Source organism: Culex pipiens, chromosome 2, assembly GCF_016801865.2.
Source record: "Culex pipiens pallens isolate TS chromosome 2, TS_CPP_V2, whole genome shotgun sequence".
Classification (NCBI taxonomy): domain Eukaryota; kingdom Metazoa; phylum Arthropoda; class Insecta; order Diptera; family Culicidae; genus Culex; species Culex pipiens.
The window spans coordinates 131,119,160-131,145,675 of record NC_068938.1 but is presented as its reverse complement, the minus strand read 5'-3'; the positions used below and the strand labels follow the sequence as shown (position 1 = coordinate 131,145,675).

Sequence of the window (26,516 nt, the reverse complement as noted above, 5' to 3'; positions counted from 1 at the left end):
GTTAAAAGTTTTTGAATAAACATTTTTAATCTATTTAATTTTAACTTTTGAATATTTTAAATTTTTTTATTTTTTTCCTCGAAAGAACCTCAAGCGCGCACACCGTCTATCGCACTCATACCGAACTGTCAACATTTCTTGGGGGGGGGGAGGGGGGGGGGATCACGAAAAGAACACTCAACATTTCTTGACCGCGTTCCTTCCGATCAGCGTACCGTACTTAAACCTACGACGGCAAAACGCAAGCAATGATACTATTTAGTTAGACAAAAAATGCGGAGAGAAAAAGTGCGTCGAGAGTGGAAATCGCTCGTTTCGGTTTGGTGCCAGAGCGACAAAATCGTGCTTTCGATTTCATTAGGGCACAAAACTTTTGTAAACAAGAGTGTATCCCTCTCACACCTTATGCAAACTGTCATTCGAGTGAAAGGGATACACTATTGTTTACAAAAGTTATGTGCCCCTTTTGAAATGTTAAGCTCAGAATGTTTTATCAGTGAGTTTAACCTTGATGCGTTCAACACAACTTCTCGTTGCACACAGCATGAGAGTTGATCAGTCTGCGGAGCGTAGTGTCAGATAAGTAGCCGCGAAAATTCGATTTATTTCCGAAACCACACTATCACATCTGTCATCGCGGCGCAGCGTAGGATCCTAGGTAGGATCGCAGCAGTTTTTCCCGATGTAGATCAGGCTTAACCCAGTCACGAAATATTCTAGCAGAGCTGGTTCTGTCAGAATCCTGCTAGAACGGTGGAACATTTCTGCTAGAATGCTGTAAGAATATCCAGCTCTGTAAGAACTCTGTTAGAATCCTGCTAGAACGTCGTGACTGGGAAAGTGCTAAATCATGCAGAACTTGGTTTTTCAAAACTTCAGAACCGATCAAACTGGCAACACTTCCGCTACACCGCAAAAGTGGTTCATCCACACGCGCCTGCAAGCAAATCGACGAAGGGGTTCATTCTGGAAAACGTTCTCTCGCTTCGCGGATGACAGCTCCTGTCAAAACTGGTCGCGCGAGGTGAAAGCAGGCTCCTAATCATTTTCCATCGCGTGTGCGTGTTGCTCGCGTTTCGCAGTTTTAAAACGCAAAAAAGTCCCCGAAAACAATCCGTTCGCGATCCGGTCCATCGTTCCGGCGCCACTTCCGCGGGTCGGGCCTCGATTGCAGGCATTTACGGAATCGGGTGTTGGTCGGTTGTGGGGGAAAAGTGCGAGCAAAGTTCGTAGCAACTTTTCTTCTTTTTCGGCGGGGTGTTCCGAAGAAGAACACGAAGAGTTGCTAGAAGTTGAGGTTAAGGACTCGCTCTCTCGCGGGAGAAGAGGTGTCACTTTCGTCCGGAGGTTTTGGACGTTTTGTTATGCGTAAAAGTGCGTAGATTTTGTTGATCTACTGGTAGCAGCTGTCAGTGCAAGAAGTGAAAGGTTCGTGAAAGTTGTCCGGATTGCCGAAAAGTCATTTAACGTGGTTTGTTTTGATTGTAGGACATACACCACACTCAGGATGGCTTCCCCGCTGGACCAGGCGGAAGTGCTCCGAGGACGCGACTTGGCCAAAATCTTCCAGGTGTGGGAAGAGCGGCACAGCGTACCCGGCTATGATCCGGAACCGGTTGTGACGCGGTAAGTGAAGTGGTGAAATTGAGCATCATGTTATTAGTCTATTTTGGGAAAACTTTTCGTTTCCATTTGCGTTTGCTTGCACAGACATGATAAAACAAGAACAAACGCGCACGCGAACGTCACACGTTGCTCGAAATTTTTGGTTTCCTCGTTTTGATTAGATTTGGTGGAGAAGAATTTCAAGGTAAAGATTACCTCTTGGAACGACTCTAGATTAGGGCTTCTCCACTTCTACGAAGGAAATAACAATAAGGAGCAATCTGTTGTAACGCAAAAAATTACACTTATTTTTTTAAAATTCCGATACATCCTTGCCCTGATAAAAAGTCAAACTAACAAGATATTATTGCCAAATAAAATAACTATTACGATTACTACTATCACTATCTTTGGATATATAATAAATTTATTTTGAAATTTAAAAAATCATCTATTCTAATAATTTAGAATTATAAAATTCAATCATTTTTAAATTCCGGTTTTCTTCAAATAAAAAAAAATGATTCCAAAATTCTTATAAATATTCTAAAAAAAAAAAAAAAAAACATTATTTTATAATTTAAACTTTAACATTTTAAAATTCTAAAACAATTAAACTGTAAAATTTAAAAAATCTGGAATTCCATCATTTTGAAAGTTTTAAATTTTAAAATTCGGAAATAGAAAAATTGAATGTATTTTCTTAAAATTATCTCCTATTTATTTAATTTTCTAATTGAATTTATAAAATTCTTCAATTTGAAGAATTGAAAAATTGTATTAAATTTTTTGTGATCTTAGAATTTCAAAATTTAAAAATTTTAGCTTTAAAAAAAATTGAGGTTCTAGAATATTGAAATTTTTAAGATTTTTAGAAGCCTAGAATTTTAAAATTTTAAAACTACAAAATTTTAAATATATATTTTAAAATTCAAAAATTAAAAAAAATGTATTTAAAAATTCTTGAATTTTACTTTTAAAAAATCCACTCTAAAAAAACTTAATAAGGATTTATATATAAACTTAAACGTTTGGAATGTTAGAGTTTTAGAACTTAAGATTTTCAGAAGCTTTTAATTTTTTTTAATTTAAAAAAAATCAAATAAAATTTATGAATTTTAAAATTTTTGATTCTTAGAAACTAAGGAATTAAGAAGAATTTTGAGGTCTTCTAAGTAAAATTTTTGAACTCTAGATTTATTTTTTTTAAATAAAATTCAAGAATTTTAAAAAAATTAAGATTAGCTTCTAAAAATCTTTAAAATTTCAATATTCCAAAAAAAAATAAAAATTTCTGGGAAGCAAAAATTTTAAATTCTGAAATTCCAAGATTACAAAAAAAATATATAATTTTTCAAAAAGTTTAGATATTCAAATTCCTAATTTATAAAATATCTAAAATCTCAAACTATGAAATTCAATTCTAAAATTTTAAGATTCAGAAATTTTAAGATTTTTAAATTTAAAAATTCCTTAACTCTTAAATTTTATGGTTCCAAACTTATGAATTTTTACAATTCAGAAAATTTATTTGAATTTTCTCATTGCTTTCATGCTTCTTAAAATCTAAAAAGTGTTAAATATTAGAACTATATCATTACAAACTTTTAAATTTCTTAAATTCTAAATTTAAGAATTTATGATATAAGAATTTTAGAATGTAAGAATTTTACAATACAGAATTTAAAAACATAAGTATAAAAAAATAACTTTAAAACTTCAGAATTTACTAAAAAATAATCCTGAATTTTAAAATTTCAGAATTTTAAAATCTTCAGATTTTTTTTAAAATATTTTATTTTTAATCTGTAGGAGAAACTCTTGTATGTTTGGCAGGTTAAGCTCCTAATTCCATCCAATTTGCTGATTTTCACTGTTTTAGAAACATGCTTGCTCACTTCCTATTTTTATCACTCGATTTCTGTTGAAAACGCTTTTTATGAGCTGTAATTGAACGTCAAAGAGCTGTTATGCCAACATTAGAGGCACGATGGAATTAGATGCTGTTCCCCTAGTTTTAAAAGGTTTTAAAATTCTAAAACTTCTTAATATCTAAAGCATACAAAATTATAAATCTTTAAAATTCTAAGATCTAGCAATTCTGAAATTTTAAAATTTGAAATATGAAAAACATAAATTATTTTTTTCTAAAATTTCAAAACTTAAAAATAGAGGAACAGCATCTGATTTCAGCGTGCCTCCAATGTTGGCAGGTCAAAACTTTGACATTCAATTAAAGCTAATTAAAAGCGTTTTCAACTGAAATCGAGCGATAAATAGCTCAATAAGAAGTGAGCAAGCAAGTTTCTATCAAAAGTTTTGCAAAATTAGTTGTTTAAATTCTGAAAATCAGCAAATTTGATGGAGTTAGGAGCGAGTGCTTAACCTGCCAAACATACGAGAATTTCCCCTAGTTTTTAAATTTTAAAATTCTGAATTTGTTTAATTTTAAAATGCTGAAATTCTAGAATTTCAAATATTAAATTTAGAAATTTTTAAATTTTTAAATTCAGCAATTCTAATTTAAAAATTTGAAAATTCTACAATTCTTAATATTTAAATTTTTTGTTTATAAATTATAATTCCAGAGTTCAAAAAGAAAAAATCAATTTTTAGGTTATTAATTTCTGACATTCTAAAATGGTAAAATGGTACGTTCGTTTGAAAATCCGGTGCGGCACTGAGTGCCGCACTCGTCGGTGCCAGTTTTGGTTCAAACGAACGTCATTTGTTAGTGTGCATGGAACTCGCATGAAACTGAAAAAAATATCGAGTGCGGCACTAGAGTTTCAGTTCCAAGATGGCAGCAAAACTCGTGCGGAACTAGCGCGAGTTTCTTCAAACTTTGACAGCTCTGAGTGCGGCACTTGGTTTGGAACTAGCGCTCAAACGAACGTACCATCAATTTTAATTTGGTTTTTAACTTCTACACACTTGTTCGGTAAACCGAAAATTACTGAATGCGTTAAAGACATACCGAAATTCGGTAATGAAGTTCATTTTTGTTCATCGTACAACCGCAAATTCGGTAAATTTTTGTTCATTTTGACAGATGGTTTAACGATTTTTCAAAAATAAAAAAATAAATAAATGGTAAAATTTTAAATTTGACATTCAAAATTTCAAAATTATTTTTTTTTAAATACAGAAATTATAAAATTCCAAAGATTCTTTTTATTAGGTCCTTTTCGGTGTTTGGACCTGGAAAAATGAGTCACGATAAGATCCTCATATCTTTAAATTTCTTGGAAAATGTTAGAGTTTTTGCATATTCTTGAAGCGGCCACCGGAAGCCTTAGAATGTAATACCTTATTAATTCGTGAAAATTCAAGTACAACAGCCCCACCAAAAAAATGAAAAGAAAATCGCCTTACGTCTTTAGCGCACTGCGGAACACAACTTTGAACCAAACTGTCCTTTTCAGAGCTGCAAAATACATCACGGATGAGTTCACTGAAATCACTCAAAGCTAATAAAACGCTCTTCTCCCAACTTCCAGGTTAGCGGAAATCTTCGAGGAGGAAACCGAGGTGTACATGCGCAAGGATCCGGACCCGTTCGACGAGCGGCACCCCTCCCGGACGGACCCCAACAGCGAGCTGGGTCGCATGCTGAAAACCCTCTTCCGGAAGGACCACTTTATGACCCGGCTGGTGAACGACTACCTGCGCGACAACTTCTTCACCCGCCAAAACATCCAGCAGTGCTCGCAACCGCTGAACATCGCCGCCTGTCGGTTGATCCTGGTCATCATGCCGGGGCTGGAGACGTCGGCGGTGTTCCAGGCGGAGTTTGACCACCTGATCAGCCGGTTGTACGGGTGGGCCGAGTCGAGTCCGGAACCGTTGCAGAGTTACGCGACGGGACTGCTGGGCGCGGCGATGGAGGTGCAGGAGATTGCCGTTAGCTTCCGGGAGCAGAACATCCGGCTGTTGCCGATCATGCTGCGGCGGTTGCACGTGCTCCAGCTGGCGCACAGGAATCGAGACAGGTTGGCGGAAGCTGGGGAGGGCGTGAGTAGTACGGCTTTTCATCGGATGTTCCAGGGAGAGGCCACGCTCATTTCGCAAAAGTCTTCCGGGGAGATTAAGGAGGAAGCGCCGCCGATGGAGGACGAGGAGGGGGAAGAGAAGCGACCTTTCGCGCATTTGGGACCGTCCAGCTCGAGCGAGACAACGGCGGCGGCAGCGCCGTCCAACGGCGCATCTCCCACGGCAAACTTGAACACGCTGTTCCAGAACGAAAACAGTCAAACTACGCAGGATAACCGCGCCACCCACAGGAACATGATCCCGATCTTCCCGGCCACGATCGCCACAAGTCAGATGTTGATCCTGCGATACCTCACCCCAATGGGCGAGTACCAGGAGTTCCTCCCGCACGTCTTCGAGCACAACGCGATGGCCCTCATCTTCCGCTACATTGAAAACCTCGAAGCCCGAGACACCTGCCTAGCGTTCGAAGCCCTGAAATACCTGGCCTCCCTGCTCTGCCACAAAAAGTTCTCCCTCGAGTTCATCGCCAACGGCGGCCTCGAACGCCTCCTCAAAGTCCCACGCCCCAGCCTCGCCGCAACCGGAGTCTCCATCGCGTTCTACTACCTCGCGTACTGCGAAGACGCCATGGAGCGAATCTGCCTGATGCCCCAGAAAATCATCACCGAACTCGTAACGTACGCCCTCTGGCTGCTCGGTTGTGCCCACGACTCCGGTCGCTGCCACGCCACCATGTTCTTCGGGCTCAGCTGCCAGTTCAAAACCATGATGGACGAGTTCGACAAGCAGGACGGCCTCCGCAAGCTCTACAACGTCATCTCCGTGCTCCCGATCCTGCTCCCAAACGACGATTACAACCTGAACGACGATGAAGAGTGCGCTGCCCGGCAGGTCGTCCGGCACGTCTGCGTCGCGCTCAAAAAGTACTTTGAGAACCATCTCTACTACAAGTACAGTCAGGTTACGCGCCAGCAGTGCCCCACGGGGACGTTGGCGGGACCGGTGTTCAAGTCGGTGAAGAACTCGCCCGAGGTGATTAGCGATCAGATCAAGACGCTGCAGGAGCTGTTGCCGATGAAGGCGCGCTGGTCACCGGTGGATGAGTTTTTGGACTTGGGCGGGGTGAATTTGCTGTTGAGGATCATCGCGCTGGCGTACGAGTGGAACTACAGTGGACGGTGAGTTGATGGTGGGGTGCGGGGTGGCTACTCGGTTTTGCGGTTTGCAATTTTTAGGAACGACGCTTAGCATGAAAACTCGGAACATGGAATGTACTGGCACTTGAGTGTCCCTAAATTTGTACCATTACAGCGGTATTTTCTAATGTCTGCATTCCAGGACATTTGGGATGGCCCAGAATTTCATAAAAATGGATACATGTATTACAAAGGTTCCCAGGTGACTTTTTGTACTACTCTAAAAAAAATTTGTGCACGTGGTTTATGGATGGCAAACAATTAAAAAAAATCAATAATTCTAAAAAACAAAAAATAACAAGAAATTTTATAAATAATAAGAAATTTAAAAAAACTGAAACACAAAAAAATCAAGAGTTTTATAAAGTAAAAATAAAAAAAAAACAATTAAAATTCTAAAAAGGTGCGGAAAAATAATTTTTCAGGCAAATATAACAAATTTATAAAAAATCATAAAGTTAAAAAAATCAGCACAACAATAAAAAAAATTAAAATACTCTTAAAAATAACAGAAATCTAGATTATTTTAAAGGGCCTTTAAGCTATTGTGTTTCATATGATAATGGGACCTTATTTTTTAAACTTAAGAAATAGAAAAGGAATGAATAAATTAAAAAATATTAAAGATCAAGAAATAAATAAAAAAAAACATTTAAATTCAATAAATGAAATAATTTTTAGATTTAAAAATAAATAAATTAAAAAACTTAGGAAATCAAAAAAAAAATAAAAGAAATTCAAAAACTCCTAAAAATTTAGGGAATTAAAGAATTTTTACCATTTCGAATTTGATTAAATAAAAGAAATTCAAAATGTTCAAGCAATGAAGGCCCTGGGCTTTGTCATAATGAGTGTCATAGGTTTGATGCTTGTTTGGCAAAGAGCATGATTTGATTCGATGTGGAATTAAAATCGAAGTGTTCAGTATATTGCTGAAGCTTCCATTTTTACACATGGACACCACTTCATGCTGCGAGAACCCACTTTGGCGTAGTCTCAGGGCTTAATCGATGGCCGGTAAGCTGTCATCGAGACAAGGAGGTTCTCTGATAGTGGAAATATCACATTTGTACAATGAACCGCTACATATGTGATTTTTCCCTATCTTAATGTGGGTGTCAGGTTAGGATGCGGGTTTAAAAAAATAGTGTTTGTAGAATTTAGGATTTTAACTATAAATATCAACTTTTTATACTTTGCCTTTAGTTATTTAGGGACAAAATTAGTAACAGTTAATTTAGAAATTCTATCAGAATCGGTGATTTTCATTCAAGTAGCATAAACACCATTCTGATTTGTCAAAATTTCCATAGAGTCTCGATCAATCAATAGTGAAATGATATCGGACTAAATTCGTTGATCTGTTGAACTAACGGTTGTCGGATTATGATTGTATCGACCATTGTTGCGAATCGAGGATCTACTGGAATTCTGACGAACAAATGGTCGTCTCTTTTTCAATTCACGACTTGTAAAATATCAACTGTTATTTTTTTTTTGTTTTTTAAAAGAAGCCAGACAGGTTTTAAAAGAAACGTTTTTTTTGGTTAGTAATTAAAATGTCGAGGATTTGAGATAAGAGTAGCTTTCGGATAGGTTGCTTTAAATCTTGTATTCAATTCAAGTTAGGTAGTTATCCGCAAATGAATATTTGGACTTATATGAATAATTGAACATTTTGGACTTATGAATAACACACAACTGTGCATTTATTCTAGAGTCAGATCCATACAGCGTCAGTGTTTATTTGGTCGAAGTGTACTAATTCATTGGCAGATCTGGTTCTAGTTGTAATGTACGACAAGACTACTGACGGACGTGACAGGACGAGGGCCCAGTTTAGAGGTTTCGACATCAACGATGTGCGGCTGGATCACCCCAAAAAAAAAAAAAATGTTCAAGCAATGAAGGCATTACAGAAATTTAATAAATTCAAATTCAATAATTTTAACATTTTTGGCATTTTAATCAAAACAATAAAAAAGCTAGAAATTTTAACAATTGGTGAATTAATAAATTAATAACATTACAGAAAATAAAAAAATTCAGAAAAATTTAAGTTCAGATCAGAAATTCAGGAAATCAGGAAATTCAAGAAATTAAACAAATTTAAGAAATTTAATAAGTTCAATATGTTTGAATATTCCAAGAAATAAAAATATAAGAAATTCAAGATATTTAAGAAATTACAGAAATTTAGGATACTCTAAAAATCCACAAAAATCATGTTAAAGATAAAAATAATGACAAATGAAAGAAATTTATAAAGCTACAAAAATCACAGAAATTTAAAAAAAATCAAGAAATTCAAGAAAATTAAGAATTTAAAGCAATTAATGAATTTTACGTGTTTTAAGAAGAAATGAATGAATTTTACATATTTTAAGAAGTCAAGTAATTTTAAGAAATTAATAAACATTAAAAAATTAAAATATTATTTTTTGCGAATTTTAAGAATATCTAGAATTTAAAGATTATGGGATACTATAAAATCTAGAAATTTATGTAAAAACTTAAAACAATGAATAATGAAATTTATAAAGTTCTAGAAATTCGGAAGATTTAACAAAATAAGAATTTACAGAAATTCAAGAAATTCGGAAGATTTAACAAAATAAGAATTTACAGAAATTCAAGAAATTCAAGTAGCTAAAAAAACCAAAGAATAAAAAAAATTCAAGGAAATCAAGAATTTTAGGAAATTAAAGAATCAAATTAATAATTAATAAAATAATTTTATGGGATTAAATAATTTTAAGAATTTGAAGAATCAATAGTTTTAAGAAAATCAAACAATTAACACTGGAACGCCCAACGCATGTCCAACTTACACGGACGCCCAAGCCTCTCAAAAAAGGTGGAACGGTAACTTCAACTCACTGATTCTCGGGCATTAGGGTCCATTTTCATAACTCCAGAATTCTTGTTTCTTGCTGCTGAATTCTTGTCAAACCGGTTCCGAACCGGTGCAACATTGTATGCAATTTTATAGCAACGCAGCCAAAACGCGTTGCGTCTTTTGTGAAAACTGCTGAGCAATGTCATGCTCCTGTCAAGACCAGCTGGTGAAAAAACAAACACAAACTCAGAAAATGTTGGAAAATAGGCCTCACTTTGATGAAATATTCTTGAAAATAAATAATGTTACTAAATTTTACAAAAGTTCCGAAATAGGGTCTCAAGGGGCAGGTCTCAAAACAAAAATCCACTGACTTTGTCATGATTTTGCTTTGTTTGGACCAGCTTGTGGTCGGAGTTGGATAATCTTGGCCACTCTACCTTTTATCGACCGACTCCGACTAAGAACCTGCGGACAGCGGACTATGTCCTGGATGGCGGCAGCAAAAACAAAAAACTTTATTCCGGTGGTCAAGACAGATGAAACTCTGCCATCCGATGTCGAAATAATCGGGGAGACCATCCTCGTGTAACCGTCCTTCCGAGCGACAATCTTTCCACCGGGCACTGCTCACCTTCCGAGTCGAACCCCAAATCGTCACTTCCACCCAGTTTGTTTCCCAAATAACCGGCGGAGTCAAACCACTGATCTGGACCAAAAAGACGAAAAAATTTCAAACCCGATGGAAGCTTCGAACTCGCTTGACCCCTCGGAATCGACAAACGACCCAATTCTTGGTCGACCAGCCCAAGCACTCCGCATCTACCGCGGCCTTCGTCGACTATCCGGACGCTCTTCACGAGTACTGAAACGGCGTCCAAAAAAGGAAAGATCGCCAAAAACTGACCGTCGAACAAAAGATGGAAAACAGCCGGGTGAATCGCCGTATGGAAGTGATGTCCTACGCGATTCGATCCGACCATCCGACGCGCAGTGAAAGGAACTTACTTTGTCTGTGGACCAGAACTGGCCAGGAAGGGACGCCGTAATTAGGCTTCCACAATATTTTGAAACAAAACGAATCGAATGACAAAATGTACACAAACATCTGTCAAATCGATTTATAGCACGAATTTTTGTTTGCTATAAACTGATTCTTGCTCGACAAGAATTGAATTCTTGTACGACAAGAATTGACTCACTTCGAATTTTCAACATCAAATTTTTCAAAGATTTCATTACGAATTTATGAAAAAAGTATGTGAATCACTTTGTTTCAAGTAAGCAAGCATTTTTCCGAGTTGCTTCATCAAAAATAAACGGAAAATGACTGAAAAATAATTTATGTTAAAGTTGAACCGGTAACAAGAATTCAAGAACATGAATTCTGGAGTTATGAAAATCCACCCTTACTCAACCAATCGGAGCGATTCTTGTTTCCAGTGATTTGTAAGAATGTCTAGATGATCCTGAAATTTTGCAGAACTAGATTTAAACAAATCTTTAATTTCTGCGAGCGAAAACATCGTTCCACCTTTTTTAAAACAACTGCCTGCGCGGAATTTTTGGCGAATTTTTTTTTACACTCGAAAAAAAAGTTGGAACGATGTTTTTGATCGCAAAAAATACAGATTTGATCAAATTAGGTTCTGCAAAGTTCTAGAATCATCTCTCGAATTAGTTTTCAAAAAGCCGTAAGAGCCATTGGTATACAAAGTCCTTTTTGCATCGTTATTCGACCTACTTACGAAAAACCAATATCAGAAATGCTCGAGATTGTTCATCTACACGCTCTTCAAGTGCCCCAAACTTAAAAAAAAAAAAATGAAATGTTGTCTCATTTTCGACAAAAACTTAAAATAGTGTCAGAGGTCACGGTGGCTCTTACGGCTTTTTGAAAACTCACCCGAAATTTAGACATCCTAACAAATCACTGAAAAGAAGAATCATCTTGATTGGTTGAGTTATGCCCGAGAACCATTGAGTTGAAGTTACCGTTCCAACTTTTTTAGAGCCTTGGGCGTTGGAATGTTAAAAGTATTTCAAAAAATCAAGAAATTAAAAAAATTAAGAAAATAAATTTAAGAAATTTAGGAAATCACAAAAAGATTATGAAACTAAAAAATTCTGAAATAATAAAAAAAGAATAAGAATTTTCAAGAATTCAAGATATTTAAGAAATTTAAAAATAAAAGCAGCAAATTAGAATAAAATCAATAAATTCATAAAATGCCAGAGACATATATTTTATTTAATATTTAATCAGGAATTGGGTTAGGGAATTTTGAGTAATTAAAAATAATCAAGAAATCTATGAAATCCAACAAATGCAAGATTAGAAAAAAACTAGAAATTTAAGAAATTCCATAATATATATATTTTTTTTAGAAATTACAGAAATTCTAAATAATTGCTTAATTCAAAAAATTCAAGAAATTAAAAAAAATTATGAAATTTCTGAAAATTAAAAAAAAAACTCAAGGAAATAAAGAAATCACAGAAATTCAAAAAATTAAAAGCAATAGAGGAGGAAAGCAACTCGCGACAAAATTTTGAGGCTAGGAATTTTGACAGGTATGATTTTCATAAAGTATTCGCCTCCTTTTCTCTCCCACAGAAAACCTGGGAACGAGGTAGCTGTCAAACTAGGCCAAAATGTTAAAGTCACTCACAAAATGAACTTTGAGTGATTTGAGTTCATTTCTGACGTCACGATTTTCTCCTCTTATAAAAATTTTTTGTCGCGAGTTATTTTTCTCCTCTATAGAAGAGAAAATCGTGACGTCAGAGATGAACTCAAATCACTCAAAGTTCATTTTGTGAGTGACTTTAACATTTTGGCCAAGTTTGACAGCTACCTCGTTCCAAGGTTTTCTGTGGGAGAGAAAAGGAGGCGAATACTTTATGAAAATCATACCTGTCAAAATTCCTAGCCTCAAAATTTTGTCGCGAGTTGATTTTTTCTTCTATTCAAATTTTATCCAATTTGGTCAAGTCTGGCAAGGAAAACGTAAAATATCTTGATTTCGCTCTGGGCGGGAAGGGGTTAAATTCAGAAGATTGAAAAATCAAAATTAAAAAAAAATCTGATTTTGAGAAAATTTAATAAATTATAGAATATCGAGATTTTTTTTAAATTATTGAAGAAATCGAAGAAAATTTTAAATCCTAGAATGCATTTTTTTAAATACTGAAATTAAAAAAATCAAATTTCAAAATTCCGGAACCGTATTTGCCAAACTATTCGTGCGACTTATCAAATTTATTAATTTTGAATGGGGAGAATCTTTGAGATGTTCATTAGTCCTCTGAATCGATCTCACGATTTTTAAGAAGATTTATGATTTGTTTCCGACGACGTGCCAGCATTATTTCTTACAATATAATACAAAAATCCTTTGTTCATAAATTGAAAAAAGTAGCCACCCCGCAATTTTATTTAGCCCTTTCCACTAATCGCAACTTAGTTCTTGCAGCGGCGAGACGGTGCGGGCGGCGCTGGACGTGCTCAACATTGCGTGCGTAATCCCCCGGGTGCACGCCGTGTTCTGCGAGCGGATCGAGTTCCCGGAGGAGGGTTCCGCTGCGGGCATCAACATCGTACTGGGAGCGGCCGAGGGTGAAATTGTGGCGGACGCCGAGGTGCAGAAGTCTGCGCTGGCAGTGCTGGTGCACACGGTTTGTGCGCCGCTGCACAGGCCAAGCGGGTCGTTGGCGCGGTTTGGCTCGGCGAAGAAGCGGATGCCGAACAAGAACTCGGAGGAACTGCTGCAGAAGGTTTGGGAGAGTGTGCGTTCGAACAACGGGATTATTGTGCTGCTGTCGCTGATGTGCGTCAAGACGCCGATTACGGACGCGGATTGTATCCGGGGGATGGCGTGTAGGGCGTTGGCGGGGTTGGCGAGGTCGGAGACGGTGCAGCAGATCATCGGGAAGTTGCCACTGTTTGTTAATGGGCAGCTGCAGAGTTTGATGCGGGATCCGATTCTGCAGGAGAAGCGAGCCGAGCACGTTCAGTTCCAGAAGTACGCGCTGGAGTTGATGGAGCGGGTGTCGGGGAAGACGAAAAACTTTAGCAACCAGATGGACACCTCGCTGGCGGACATTCACAAGGCAAATGTGGTCGCCCAAACTAAGATTCAGTTCAACGAGCAGCAGCTGTACCAGCTGATCCACCAGCACTTGGTGGCCCGGGGGTTGAGCGAGACGGCTTCGACGTTGGTGAAGGAAACGGGGATTACGATACCTACGCCGATTCAGCAGCAACACCAGCAGGTCGCCAGCCTGGCCAGAAATCTTCACCACTCTCCGTTTACGTTCCGATCGCCAAATGCCTCCATCATCCAGCGATCCCGAATTCGAAGCAAAACAACCGAAGCTACCTTCAATCACTCCACGGCCCAAGCAAACCTACAAGCGGCCCTGGCCGCGGCCAGTATAGAATCCGCCTCAGGAACAACACCATCTACGGAAACGCCCTCAACGGAACCACCCCAAGAACCAACCCCAACCGAACCCTTCACTCCGATCCGCCTGATCAAGAAGACCAACGCCGGAAGCGTCAGCGCCGGCGGTCCAAGTTCCTCATCCGCCACCAACACAACCCCCTTCGCCTCGTCCTGCTCCGCCTCAGCAAGTCGGTCCCTCCAGAAGCAAATTTCCGCCACCGTCGACACGGCCTCCTTCCTCGTCCCCGCCTCAACCTCGTCCAAACCCCCCGGTCCGGAACCCCTCGCCGTCACCCTGGACACGATCATTACCGAGTACCTCACCAACCAGCACGCCCTCTGCAAGCATCCGATGTCGACGTGTCCGCAGTTTGACCTGTTTGTGCCGCACAAGTGTCCGGATCCGAGGCCGAACCGGGCTTCGGGGATGAGTCAGAACTTTGCGGCGCGGTTCTTCAAGCGGCACGCCGGGTATAGTTCGAGGAGGTTCGACCGGAGACTGGTGCATTCGAACTTTTCGGCGTCGAGGGTGCTGAGGCCACAGGATTCGGAGTTTTTCTTTACGTGTTGCGATTTTACGGTGAGTTGTGTGTGTTTTTGCTTTTTTTTATGCTTCATAAAAAATAATTTCAAAACTGCGCGTTTTTATTTTTTTCTTATTTTGTAATAAAATTTCAAAATCTTAAAATTGGCAAAGTTTTCCGTAGGTCTACACTCAAACATGCAACATGGGACAGCATGAATCTTGTATCCCGTGTATTCCGTATATTATACAGAATTACAGAAAATTCCCAAATCTTAAAATTACCTATCAGATTTTCTTATTCTAAAATTTTAAATTTTTTACATGTTTTCATAATGCTTATTAGTAAGGTTACCAACTTTACGGATTGTTTCCTTACCATACGGATTTCCGACCCTCTTCGCGGATTTTTAACAGGACGGAATTTTTGTAGGGAATTTTTCGCATAATATGGATTTGTACGGAATTTTAACAACTTTTTAAACATTGAATTGCTTTTTTTTATTTGATCAAAGCTTTTGCTAACTAGACATTTTTATTTTTATTTTACTGTAAGTTTGATTTAAAAAGGGAGAGTTTTCTGGGTTTCCTCAATTCAAACTTGATTATCAATAAATCTAAGGTTTTTTTTAAAGGTGTTGTCTTTCATATGTTGATAGGACCTTTTAAAAAAAATCTCGAATTGTTCTTTTAGAAATTCTTTACTAAATATATTTATCAATTAAAAGATCCAAAGGCCATCTAAAACTTGTGAAAACCTTTGAACATTTGAATTAACAAATCTAGAGTTTTTTAAAGGTCCTATCAGTCATACAGTTCATCGACTGTATTGCGCCGAATTGGGATAAACCATGTCTGCAAAATAACCCCTCGTCTTCCGATCCAATGGATACGAGTAATTTGTAGTATGGACAGTAACCAGGGTACATCACAAAAGATAGCCTTCTCAGGTGGTCGCAGTGAACTTAACCCAATGCCCATTGGGCAACAAAAAAAAAAGGTCCTATAAACTGTTTTGTTTCACATGTTATAGGACCTTTTCAATATTTTTTTTTAGATGTGTTCGTGAAAACACTGAGAACGGTATTATTCGTTAAAGCAAACTTTACATTTCGTAAACTTTTAAACTAAAAAAAAATAAAGAACATAATGTTTTGATTCAAATCACGGTTTATTTTATGAATACTTTTAAACTTGCAAGTGCAAGTGCACTCTGATAGTATTTTGTGAAATTTGTTAGCTGTCAAAACGACACAGTTTCTCAAATTTCTCAAATGTATTTAATTTCATTTATATAAATAATTCTTTGACAGTTTTTGTTACACCATGCTGTCATATCGTACGGATTTTTGCTCAGCAAGAGTTGGTAGCCTTACATTAGTATTGGAATTAGAATAATTAGAATTTGACAAACTTTTTGATTTTTGGACCAACGAAATTATTATTATTTTCAATTTTGAAATTCAGTTTACAATCAGTCTGTAATCACTGGCTCTCAAAATTTCAAAATGTGTAAATTTCGACAAAAAAAAATCATTCAAAAAAAAAAAATCTAAATTCGCTACATTCCAAAAATGGGAGCCATGGATTTTTTATCTCAACAAAAAGATTAAAAAGTATAGGGGAGTTTGGGGTAATATGGACAGGGGGGGTAATTTGGACACCCCTTTAAAAATCACGTTTTCTTCGGATATAAAGTGAAAACGGCAATTTAAGTGATAAGGCTAGTACTAGTAATGGCCTACTAGTATGGACAAACCAAAAAAGTTGGAATAGGTTAAGTAGTTTTGGTGTAATATGTAAAAGTTTCCAAAGGTCGGTTGGCACTGCCTTAAATTCTAATATTTGAAGGCTAGGAAATAAGGTTTTGCAGGGGTTATATGGCAAAAAAACACATGGACATGGACATTTTATGTTTAAGGGGGTTGCTTGGACGATGCCTGAGATATGTACGTATAAAAATTGTGCATTTTATCCATTTTTATCATCAAAAATTGCAATTTATGATAGAACATGCTATGGGGGTAATTTGGACATGGCTTGTGGGGTAATTTGGACATACCTGAAAGTCTACCTGTCAGGCAACAAAAAAGTAACTTTCATGGTTGGATGAGTTTTTAAAGCGATTTAGATAAATTTAGAGGGATTTAATATGTCAAAACAATCAAAACGGAATGTAAGCAATGAGAACTTTCACAAAACCCATATTTTTTAATTTAGATAAATTTATTCCAATATTCGAATTGATGAAAATCTGATTACTGTACATTTGGCGTTCAACAAGACTCTAATGTTAATTGCTTTTAATTAATTTCTTTGACATTTCTAATTTCTATGCTGGTTTACAATAATATTTAAATTTGAAGGGCTACAGAATGTAAAATTAAAAAAAAAAAATGTTTTTTCGGGCTAATAAATTCTGTATAAAGATTGATTTATATAAACATAAACGATACCTTAATCACTAAAAACTATACTTGTGCCTAATCCAAAATAAATGTTTAAATCATTTCAGTATTAATGATTAAATTATGTATACTACACTGAATTATTTGTTATCTTCCTATTGAATTATAGTTCTATCACAAAATCATTATTTAAACCTTTGATGAAATATTGTGAGCAAAACAACACTTCAAAATATAAAGCAATTACAAAACCAGGTTGAAGGATAAAAAACATGCTCAAAAAATCTAATGTTAAACTTATTCTTCAACATGTGTCCAAATTACCCCTCAAAAGGTGTTCATATTACCCCACAAGGTATGTCCATATTACCCCACAAGGCATGTCCAAATTACCCCACAAGGCATGTCCAAATTACCCCATAGGGGTGTTCATATTACCCCCACACAAAAATGTGGGGGTAATTTGGACACCTTTTAATTTTTGCGATAAAAATGGGGTTTTCATCAAAATTTATCGATATAAATGACATTTTTCCATCAAATATGGTCTCTTTTATCCTCTGGTGTCATCCACATTCCTTTAAAATATCCATACAGCCCGTGACAGAGCAATTTCCTTAGGGTGTCCAAATTACCCCACACTCCCCTACTAGAAATTAGAAAATCTCTGTTTTTTTAATTAATGCAATTTTAAAATTTAACATTTTGAAATTTATTAACACTACCATTTACCATTAGATTAGAAAAATAAATAAAATATATTTTTGTGATTCTGTGTTTTTGAATAGTTGATTAGGAATTTTAGAATTCGGTATTCAATTACTAAATCATATTTTTCTAATGATTGAATTTTAAAATTCTTAAATTACGGAGTTTCTCAAAAAGCAAAAAGTGAAAAGTTTGTAGTTTAGTTAAAACTTCAGAATTTTAAAATTATCATATCAAAAAACTTTTTAATTTTTAAATCTACAAGTTTTTTTTTTGATTTTAGTGTTTTCGATTTTATTTTTTTTTGCATTTTTAGAATATTTTGAAATTTTTGTGTCTTATATTTTCAATTTATATTTCGAAGTTTATTCATTTATTTTGGAAACTTCTCCATTCTACAGTAAACATTTTTTTTCAAGGTATTTTTAGATGTTTGAATATAATTTTTGCAATTTAAGAAATTACATTTTTCGTATCTTGGCGTTTATGAATTTGAAATTCTAATTCTGATATGTATTTCAAAAAATTAAAAACAATTAAATTTTTCAGGCTGAAATTACTTTGATTTACAAAAAATGAACTTATTCTTAACCTTTTTAATTTTTTCCTTTTTTGAATTTTGGAGATTTAAATTTTAAATTTACGTTTCTCAAAAAAACATTCTCAATTTCTGATTTTTTATTGTTTTTAGTCTTATATATTATTTAATAAATCCAACACTTAAAAAAAATTAATTTTTGGATATTTGAAACTTAAAAATCTCCATTTTTTAAATTTTGACTTTTTTTTGGTCTTTAAATTTTTTAACTCTGGAAACCTCAAAAAATATAAATTTACAAAATTTAAGTCAAGGTTAATTCTAAATAGTTCAAAAGTTTAAAAAAAATCATGATTGGTAAGTTTATGAGTAAAAACATTTCCAAAATATATAAAATTAGAAAAAAATGAGGATTCAAAAAATCAAAACCTAAAAAATAAATCATCAAAATATTTAAAATTCTATTATTTTTCTGTTTTTTTTTTCATTTTGATGATTTTGTTCATTTTAAATTTAAACTTAGAAAAATATTAAAAAAAATATTTTTTAGTTTTTTTGCTTCTATTTTTTGTATTTTCCAATATTATTTAAATCAATGTTAATGTTTTCTAATTGTTGGATTTTTTTGAATATTTTAATTTACTTTAAAATTTTAAAGCTCCAATTATTAGAAATTTTCATATTTTAATTTGTGTATTTTTTGAGTTTTTTTTAATATTCAAAAATATTCTATGATTTTTGAGCTCTCAAATTTTCAATTTATAAAAACAACCAGTTATAAATTTTTGAACTGTCTAATTTTTGGATCTCGAAATTATAAAATTTCCAAAATATCTAAATTTTAGATTTTTTATATTATTTATTGAGGTTTTGCAGCGCGACTGTGTTCAAATGTAGGTGGCGCCAAAATGAGGTTACTTGCCAAAAATCGTATTTCTTTCTGCCGAATTGAAGAACAAAATCGCTTTTTTCTCATGATTCCCTGCATCAATCTTAATGAAACTGGTTGCAAAAGACGAGAAAAATTTTTTGCTTTAAAATAATGAACATCAATTTTTTGGCGCGCAAAAATTTGTGAACTTTTTCTATTAAAAACATGTTTTGGAACACGAAAAAATTAGTTTCCCCGTATATATAAATGAAATAAACAGTTATATAGTTGATAACAGATGTGGTGACATATATCCAACAATTTTCATTGATTTTTGACAGACTTTCTTGCCAAACAGTCCAAATTACTATCTTTTTCTAAATATACAGTTTTCTCATAGAAAAATCAAACAAATGTTGGAAAGTTATACACCAAATTGTTGGAAATATTTTTTCTCAACCGAATCCTGCATAAGTTTTATAAAAATGTTGATTATGAAGGAAAAAACAATTTTTTTTCAAAAAATCATAGGTTTACGCTATTTGTTCATAGGTGGCGACATGTGTCTTTGAGCTTTGCTGCAAATCCTCTATAAACTTTCTAGTTTATTTGTTTTTTTTGAACATATTAACCTTAAAAACCTTTTTTTATTTTTCCAATTCTCCAGATTCAATATTTCAACTTCCTCAGATCGACATAGAGAATTTGCAGCAAAGCTAAAATGCACATGTCGTCACCTATGAACAAATAGCGTAAACCTATGTTTTATTGAAAAAAATGTGTTTTCAGCTTCAAAATCAACATTTTTATAAAACTTATGCCGGATTCGGATAACAAAAATTATTTGCAACAATTTGGTGTACAACTTTCAAATATTTGTTTGATTTTTCTATGAGAAAACTGGAAATTTAGAAAAAGATAGTAATTTGGACTATTTGACAAGAAAGTCTGTCAAAAATCAATGAAAATTGTTGAATATACGTTAACACATCTGTTATCAACTATATAACTGTTTAAACTAATTTTTTGTGTTCCAAAACATGTTTTTTGAAGAAAAAGTTCATAAATTTTTGCGCGTCCAAAAACTGATGTTCATCATTTTAAAGCAAATTTTTTTTCTTGTCTTTTGTAACTAGTTTCATTAAGATTGATGCAGGGAATCATGAGAAATAAGCGATTTTGTTCTTCAATCCAGCAGAAAGGAATACGATTTTTGGCAAGTAACCTCATTTTGGCGCCACCTACATTTGAAACACAGTCGCGCTGCAAAACCTCAATCCTCTTTGAGGACTGTTCTCTCTGTGTAACACTATAGACCAACAGCCGTTCCTTTTCGGAGAGAAAAGTCTCTTTCACGGAAATACGTCGATTTTTACTCATCAATCATTAAAACAAGTTTTCTCGCAACCCTGAACATGTCGAAATCCAGGCCGCTAAAATCAAATCTCTAAGCAAACCCCTAATTAAACACCATTTCTCATCTACACGTTCGCAGCCCTGCGCCACCAAGCTGATCACCGGCTCGCACAGCGGCGAGGTCAAGATCTTCAACCTGAGCGACAGCAACGAAGAGTTCAGCTACTCCTGCCACGAGTCGTACGTCAACTCGATCAAGTGCAGCAAGGACGGGCGGCTGCTGCTGACGTCGTGCGCGTGGCGATCCCCCATGTCTGCGCTGTGGAACATTGAGAATGCACGTTTCACGCAGAAGCTGCAGTGGGACGAGGAGGAGTACATGGAGTTTCCAAACGTGCGGCAGGACAAGGTGCTGGCGACGACCGGGGAGGTGAGTGTGCTTGGCGACGACGTGCCTGCCGAGCTGGGATGCTAAGAAGTTTTTTTCGTGTGTATTTCGCAGGTCGCCTCAATCTACGACATCAACACGGGTCAGAAGATTCTGTCGCTGGTGCCGAACATCTACAACCAGTACACCAAGAACCGGGCCACGTTCTGCCCGTCGGACGAGCTGATCCTGTCGGACGGCGTCCTGTGGGACGTGTCCTCCGGCAAGGAGATTCACAAGTTTGACAAACTCAACCAAACCATTTCCGGCGTGTTCCACCCGAACGGGCTGGAGATCGTGTCCAACACGGAGGTGTGGGACCTGCGGACATTCCACCTGCTGCGGACGGTTTCCGCGCTCGACCAGTGCCAGGTCAAGTTCTCCCAGCAGAACGTCATCTATGGGATCTGTCCGGAGGTGGAAACCGAACCCCACTCGGACAATGTGTTCTTCGAGTCGAGCTTCAAGGTGCTGGACGGGTACGACTACTCGAGCATTTCGACGGTGGACGTGAAGCGGAACATTTACGATCTGGCCATCAACGGGTACGGGTCGCAGATTGCGATCGTCGAGAACCAGGGCGGGTTCAACTCGGTGCAGGAGTCGGTGGTGCGGATCTACAGCGTCGGCAGGAAGAAGAACACCGAGGACGACGCCGAGGAGGAGGAGGAAGAGATGGAAAACTCCGAGGACAACTCGATGTCGGAGACGGAGTCTGTCGGTGAGTGTGGCTAGAGCTGCTTCTTTTCATGATTCATCTTGCGTGTGATTGTGTCTGTTTGTATGTGTGTGTAATTGACTGTTTGTTTTTGCTTTTGGACGGACGACAGTTTCTTCTCTCTTTCTTTTGCTTGTAGGTCGAACCGCCGTGCGAATGTTCCGACAAATGTTAAGACTATTCGAAGACTGATGAATTTTTATTTTTTCAATCATTGTTCGAGCGGGTCTAACTGATAACGTCTTGTTACGATGCTTTAGAGTGTAATATATTTCAAAACCAGTGCTCTAACTCGGTGGTGGTTTATTTGTTGTTTTTTTTTGAATGCAAAATTATAGATTAACTATAATGAAAATATGAATTGCGAAATAATTGAAGAGCTAAATGAACTGTAAAAGAAATGTTGTCTTCTAGAAAAAGTGCGAAAGGAGTCATCAATGAAGAATTATTGAAGTGTGTTTCAGATCGTATAGTTGGAGAAAGACACTCCCCGCTGAGAAATTTAGCGCCCCGATAGGCCTTTGTAAGACCGATTTTACTCAACCATCAGAGTAATCGGGTCGTTACATTTCTCAGTGGGTCACGGTCATCGTTGCGTGCCTCGAGTTGTTTGACGGACGAAGGTGGAAGAGACCTTCGAGACGGATGATTTTCATCTCATCCCCGGAAATCGGAAGCGAGAAGAAGTCCCCTGAGGTCACCGGAGCTGTCGTCGTACAAGGAAAAGTGGTGCAGAATCAGCTCAACAACAACAAGTTCAGCCCGCTAGTGGAAAACAAAACCAACAACAATGCCAGTTCAGTAGGAGGAGGAGACGCCCCGGTGGTTCCACCACCGGGCCAGTCGGCAAGTAAACAAAAGCAGGCTTGTGAAGATAACATCGTTGATTACACGGTTTGGAACCAAGGTAACCAGCTTCTCTGTCGAAGACTTTTGCAAGTTGCAAGTGCACTTCAAGCAGTACAAAGTGTAATTCTACACCTACCAACGACGAAGTGGACGATCGCAGCGGGTCGTTCTCCGCGGTCTCCCGGATGTGGATCCGGAGCAAGTCAAAAAGCTGCGGAAAAGAGACTGGACGCTTTGGAAGTGCATGGCATCAAGCAGAACTAGCAAACCACCGTGGAAGAAATTCCGTACATCATCGTCTTCCCAAGGGATACACTACGCTGAAAAAGCTTTCTCCAATGAAAATCATAGCAAGCACTATCAATCAATCCATCAATCGAAGCGTCGAAACCGAAATCGCCGGTACGGAGTTTCCTCTGCTGCCGGGCACAGTTCCGAAGGATCGCCCTTGATCCGCAAGAAGCAGCAAAGGAAGCAGTGGCTCCCGCGATGGTGGTGCCTCGAAGGAGGAAGCCGGGGAGGTGCTCTACAGTTAGGCTGAGCTGGTGGCGCATTTTCTCCGAGTACATCGGCAGGTTCAAGACCTGTAAGACCCGCTTGGACCAAGTAACCCTCGTCAGTTACATGATTTCGAAGTACGAGAGTACAGTAGTTGTTCGGTAACTGGGCGTTGTTTAACAGGGCTGCTTTTTAATTGGGCTGTAGCCCAGTTAAAAAGCAGACAAACGTCAAAAAACCAAAACAAACCGACAAAAATCGAGGGGTTAATGGATGCAAAAATCATGTTAAAAACCCGATTTAATCCCACCAGGGGTGAGATGGAGCCTTTCTTACTAAAGAATTTAACTTCTTTCAATTCATAACATCGACTTGATACAAAAAAATCTGATGATGAAAGCAAGGTATTATTAATGATGTGTTTTCCAAAAGAAATTGAAATTGAAACAAGCGTTTATGACAAACACAAGCATGGCAAGCTTCCCATGCGCCAGTGACGACGCACACCGCGGTTTTGGTTTTCTAGTTTTGGTACGAGCCCAAAAACCGAACAAAGCAGGCGCAAAGCAAAACCGAGGAACAAGTTAACCGCACAGTGGGAAGCATGCCATTCAGCATCTACGAAAGTGAGAGAGTCAGAGATAGCTATTTTTATAACCGCACCACTACACACTCAATCGCAATACCTTAGGTAGATAACCATTGGCGTCGCGAACATTGAAAACATTGAAAACGATATAAAGCTTAGAAGCTTCGAAAGCTCTTATTGAAAACCAAAAAAAAAAAACCATCCACATTAACGACCCCCGGGTCTTTTGTGGTCTCTATTGCAAGTTTCTGCTCGAACCTAGGAGTCCGAAGGCTTGAATGGGGAGAGCACCCAAACCTCTTTTACTCCAAGGAACCTTCCACCCCAGTGTTTTAACTGACGACCTTTGTATTGCGAGTCCAACCGCCGCCAGCGATTCCACCGTAGTAGGCTTGGTTTGGTGTGTTATTTGTACTTATGGCATGGAGACAACTCCTACACCTGGAATGACTTAACGGCCTAACAACCAAGGCAGGGACCGACATTTTACTTCCTCATCCGATGAAAGGTTGCAGCAGATGGGAATCGAACCCAGAATCATCCGCTTACAAAGCGGGCAGCGTAACCATTCGGCCACGCACTGCCACCAATGAACCAATGAACTCTGTTAAATAAAGGAAATCACGACAAAATGAAGCCTACTTAAAGGCGATTTTAGGAGCACACGGGAAACAAATTGTTTGTACACGGATGAATGTCCTATGTCACAAAAGTTTTTGCTTAAACATTGTACAGTTATGCAAAAACGGACAGAGCAAAAAAAAACCGAAAAGCTACTATATCTGACATGTTGTAGGAAACATCGGTAGACAAGCTACTACAAACGAGTATATCTCGAGCCACAAAATATATGCGCCAGCATTCTCGCGCCAGTATTCGAAGCTCAACTTGACAACTTGGCGACTTGGCGACAAGGCGTCGAGAATCGATGCAGTGTGATTTTTTTAGCGATTTTTCCGATTAAAATTCATGCTGAATCGTCTTATTTACGAAGATGAAAATGATGTCCAGCCATAAAGTAGTCTTTAGTAAGAAAGGCAAAAAGTAAATCGTTCTAAATTTTTTTCGGGATTGCCGAATGATGTCAAATTTGTTTCAGATGCTCACTCATGGTCTGTACTATGAATGTAGGAAGAAATTTCGGATAAAATTAGAAACGAAAAATGTTGGCGAAGGTCAACAGGTGGGCTTTTACCCTTTTCTGGATTTTTTTTTCTTATGGTAGGTTAATTAAACGACTCTAACTCCAGAACCAAATTATGAATCTCGATGAAAATTTGGGAGGTGAAAAATGCAATTTTTGCAATTCCGTCGTTAAACTACTTACTTTTCCTGTCATTATTGAACGACGAAATAGCCTACTTTTCTGTACCAAAACTAACAGAATCGAATAGCAACACTTTTCAAAATAAATGCTGAAAAGTTCTACTTTTCAGCATTCAAATGGGTGCTGAAAAGTTGAACTTTTCAGCACTTTTTTCGAAAAGTAACACTTTTAAACATTTTATTGATTTAAACGATTTATTGACATATTTTGAAAATTTGACATAAAATTTCACTCAGAGATATGAAAATGATTTTTTTACCATATTTTCATTTGGAAACAGATGGATATTTCAAAATTTGAGCAGCAACTCGCCCAGGTTCAGTACACTAGCTTTCATTTGCATTCAGAAGAATCAAAATCGGATTCAGGGGAGCTGAGAACGAAACGACACAAAATTTGGCAAAATTTTACCACACACGAACATCACTCGATCTCCACGGAATTTATTTTCTCAAAATTCAAGGGTTAAAGATAGACGAGTTCTGTCAAGATGAATCGATAGAGCGTCGAAAATCGATGCAGTGTGATTTTTTAGCGATTTTTCCGATTAAAATCCATGCTGAATCGTAATATTTACGAAGATGAAAATGATGTCCAGCCATAAAGTAAGTATTTTAAAAATGTCATAAAGTCAAAATCGTCCAAAACTGACACGGGACAATAATGCGTACAACGGCAGTTTAGGACCTCAAAATCTGAAGAATAACTGAGGTGGGTTAAGTAAGGTTTTTTTTAAGTTATCGTTTGATCGTACGTGCGTGTGTGCTTTGTGAGCGTGTTAGGCTTTTTTCTCTCGCTCTCTCTCTCTTTTTGTTGCCATTACAACAAACTAGGACCCCTCTGGATCACCTCCTCGATGGGTGGTTTCGTTTGCACACAGAATCTTTCCGCATCCATTCCATTCCATTCTGCCCATTCCAGTGTTTCACGGCGCTCGCGGAGAGAACGGCGGCCAGCGACGCCGGCGGAGACGGGGCATGCGTATCAATGTACTCGATGATGATGAAGATGATATTTTCCAACCAGGTTCGAGCGGCTCGTCCAGCGACGACGATGACGACGACGACGATGATGACCAGGACCAGGACGGGGACGATCAGGAGAACGACGAAAATGATGCCGAGGAGAGCGACGGCGGGGCCAACAATAACGACGACGAGGATGACGCCTCTTCGTGGACCACGACCTCCGACCTGGAGGACTTTCTAATGATGTAAGAAGAAGGTGCCGTAAGTGTCGTGTAGATAAGCGGAAGCAAACCCCTCCCCGCTAATTAAACACTAAGCAGAGCTTTAAGTTTGAAATGTGCTGTGTGTCATGCGCTCGAGTCCAACCCGCACACGTCGGTAATCCCTTTTGCGTGTATCGACCCACTTTCTTAGAGAGAGAATTGCCCTCTGCAAACGGTTAGAAGAAAGCAAACACAGAATTTCTTTGTTTCGAAATTGCACCAGCGAAAAAAAAACCCTTGTTTTACCTTCTCGAGCGAGCAAAGACCACTGCCGGTTAAGTGAAGTCCAAAACGAGTTTGTACCTATTGGAGAAGTAAAAGTTTTTGTACATTTCTTATAGTTTTTCTTTTTTAAATGAATGAATAAATTATATCGTATTTAAGCTTGA

General features: G+C 37.5%; 1 protein-coding gene across 5 annotated transcripts; it reads left to right on the top strand.

The window, feature by feature from the left end:
* The first annotated feature begins 1,013 nt into the window (after positions 1 to 1,013).
* Positions 1,014 to 26,516, top strand: LOC120415271 (protein mahjong). 5 transcript variants are annotated; one of them, XM_039576740.2, is made up of 7 exons: positions 1,014 to 1,428; positions 1,489 to 1,626; positions 5,106 to 6,779; positions 13,104 to 14,664; positions 20,628 to 20,918; positions 20,991 to 21,636; positions 21,773 to 22,082. In XM_039576740.2, the coding sequence occupies exons 2-7, from the start codon at positions 1,508 to 1,510 to the stop codon at positions 21,823 to 21,825; spliced, it is 4,344 nt and encodes a 1,447-aa protein (XP_039432674.1). In that variant the 5' UTR covers positions 1,014 to 1,428; positions 1,489 to 1,507; the 3' UTR covers positions 21,826 to 22,082. The 5 variants fall into 5 exon arrangements, with proteins under 5 accessions (XP_039432674.1, XP_039432675.1, XP_039432673.1 ...); XM_039576741.2 differs by having other exon boundaries at positions 1,015 to 1,428; positions 13,113 to 14,664; XM_039576739.2 differs by lacking the exon at positions 21,773 to 22,082 and adding an exon at positions 25,923 to 26,516 and having other exon boundaries at positions 1,017 to 1,428.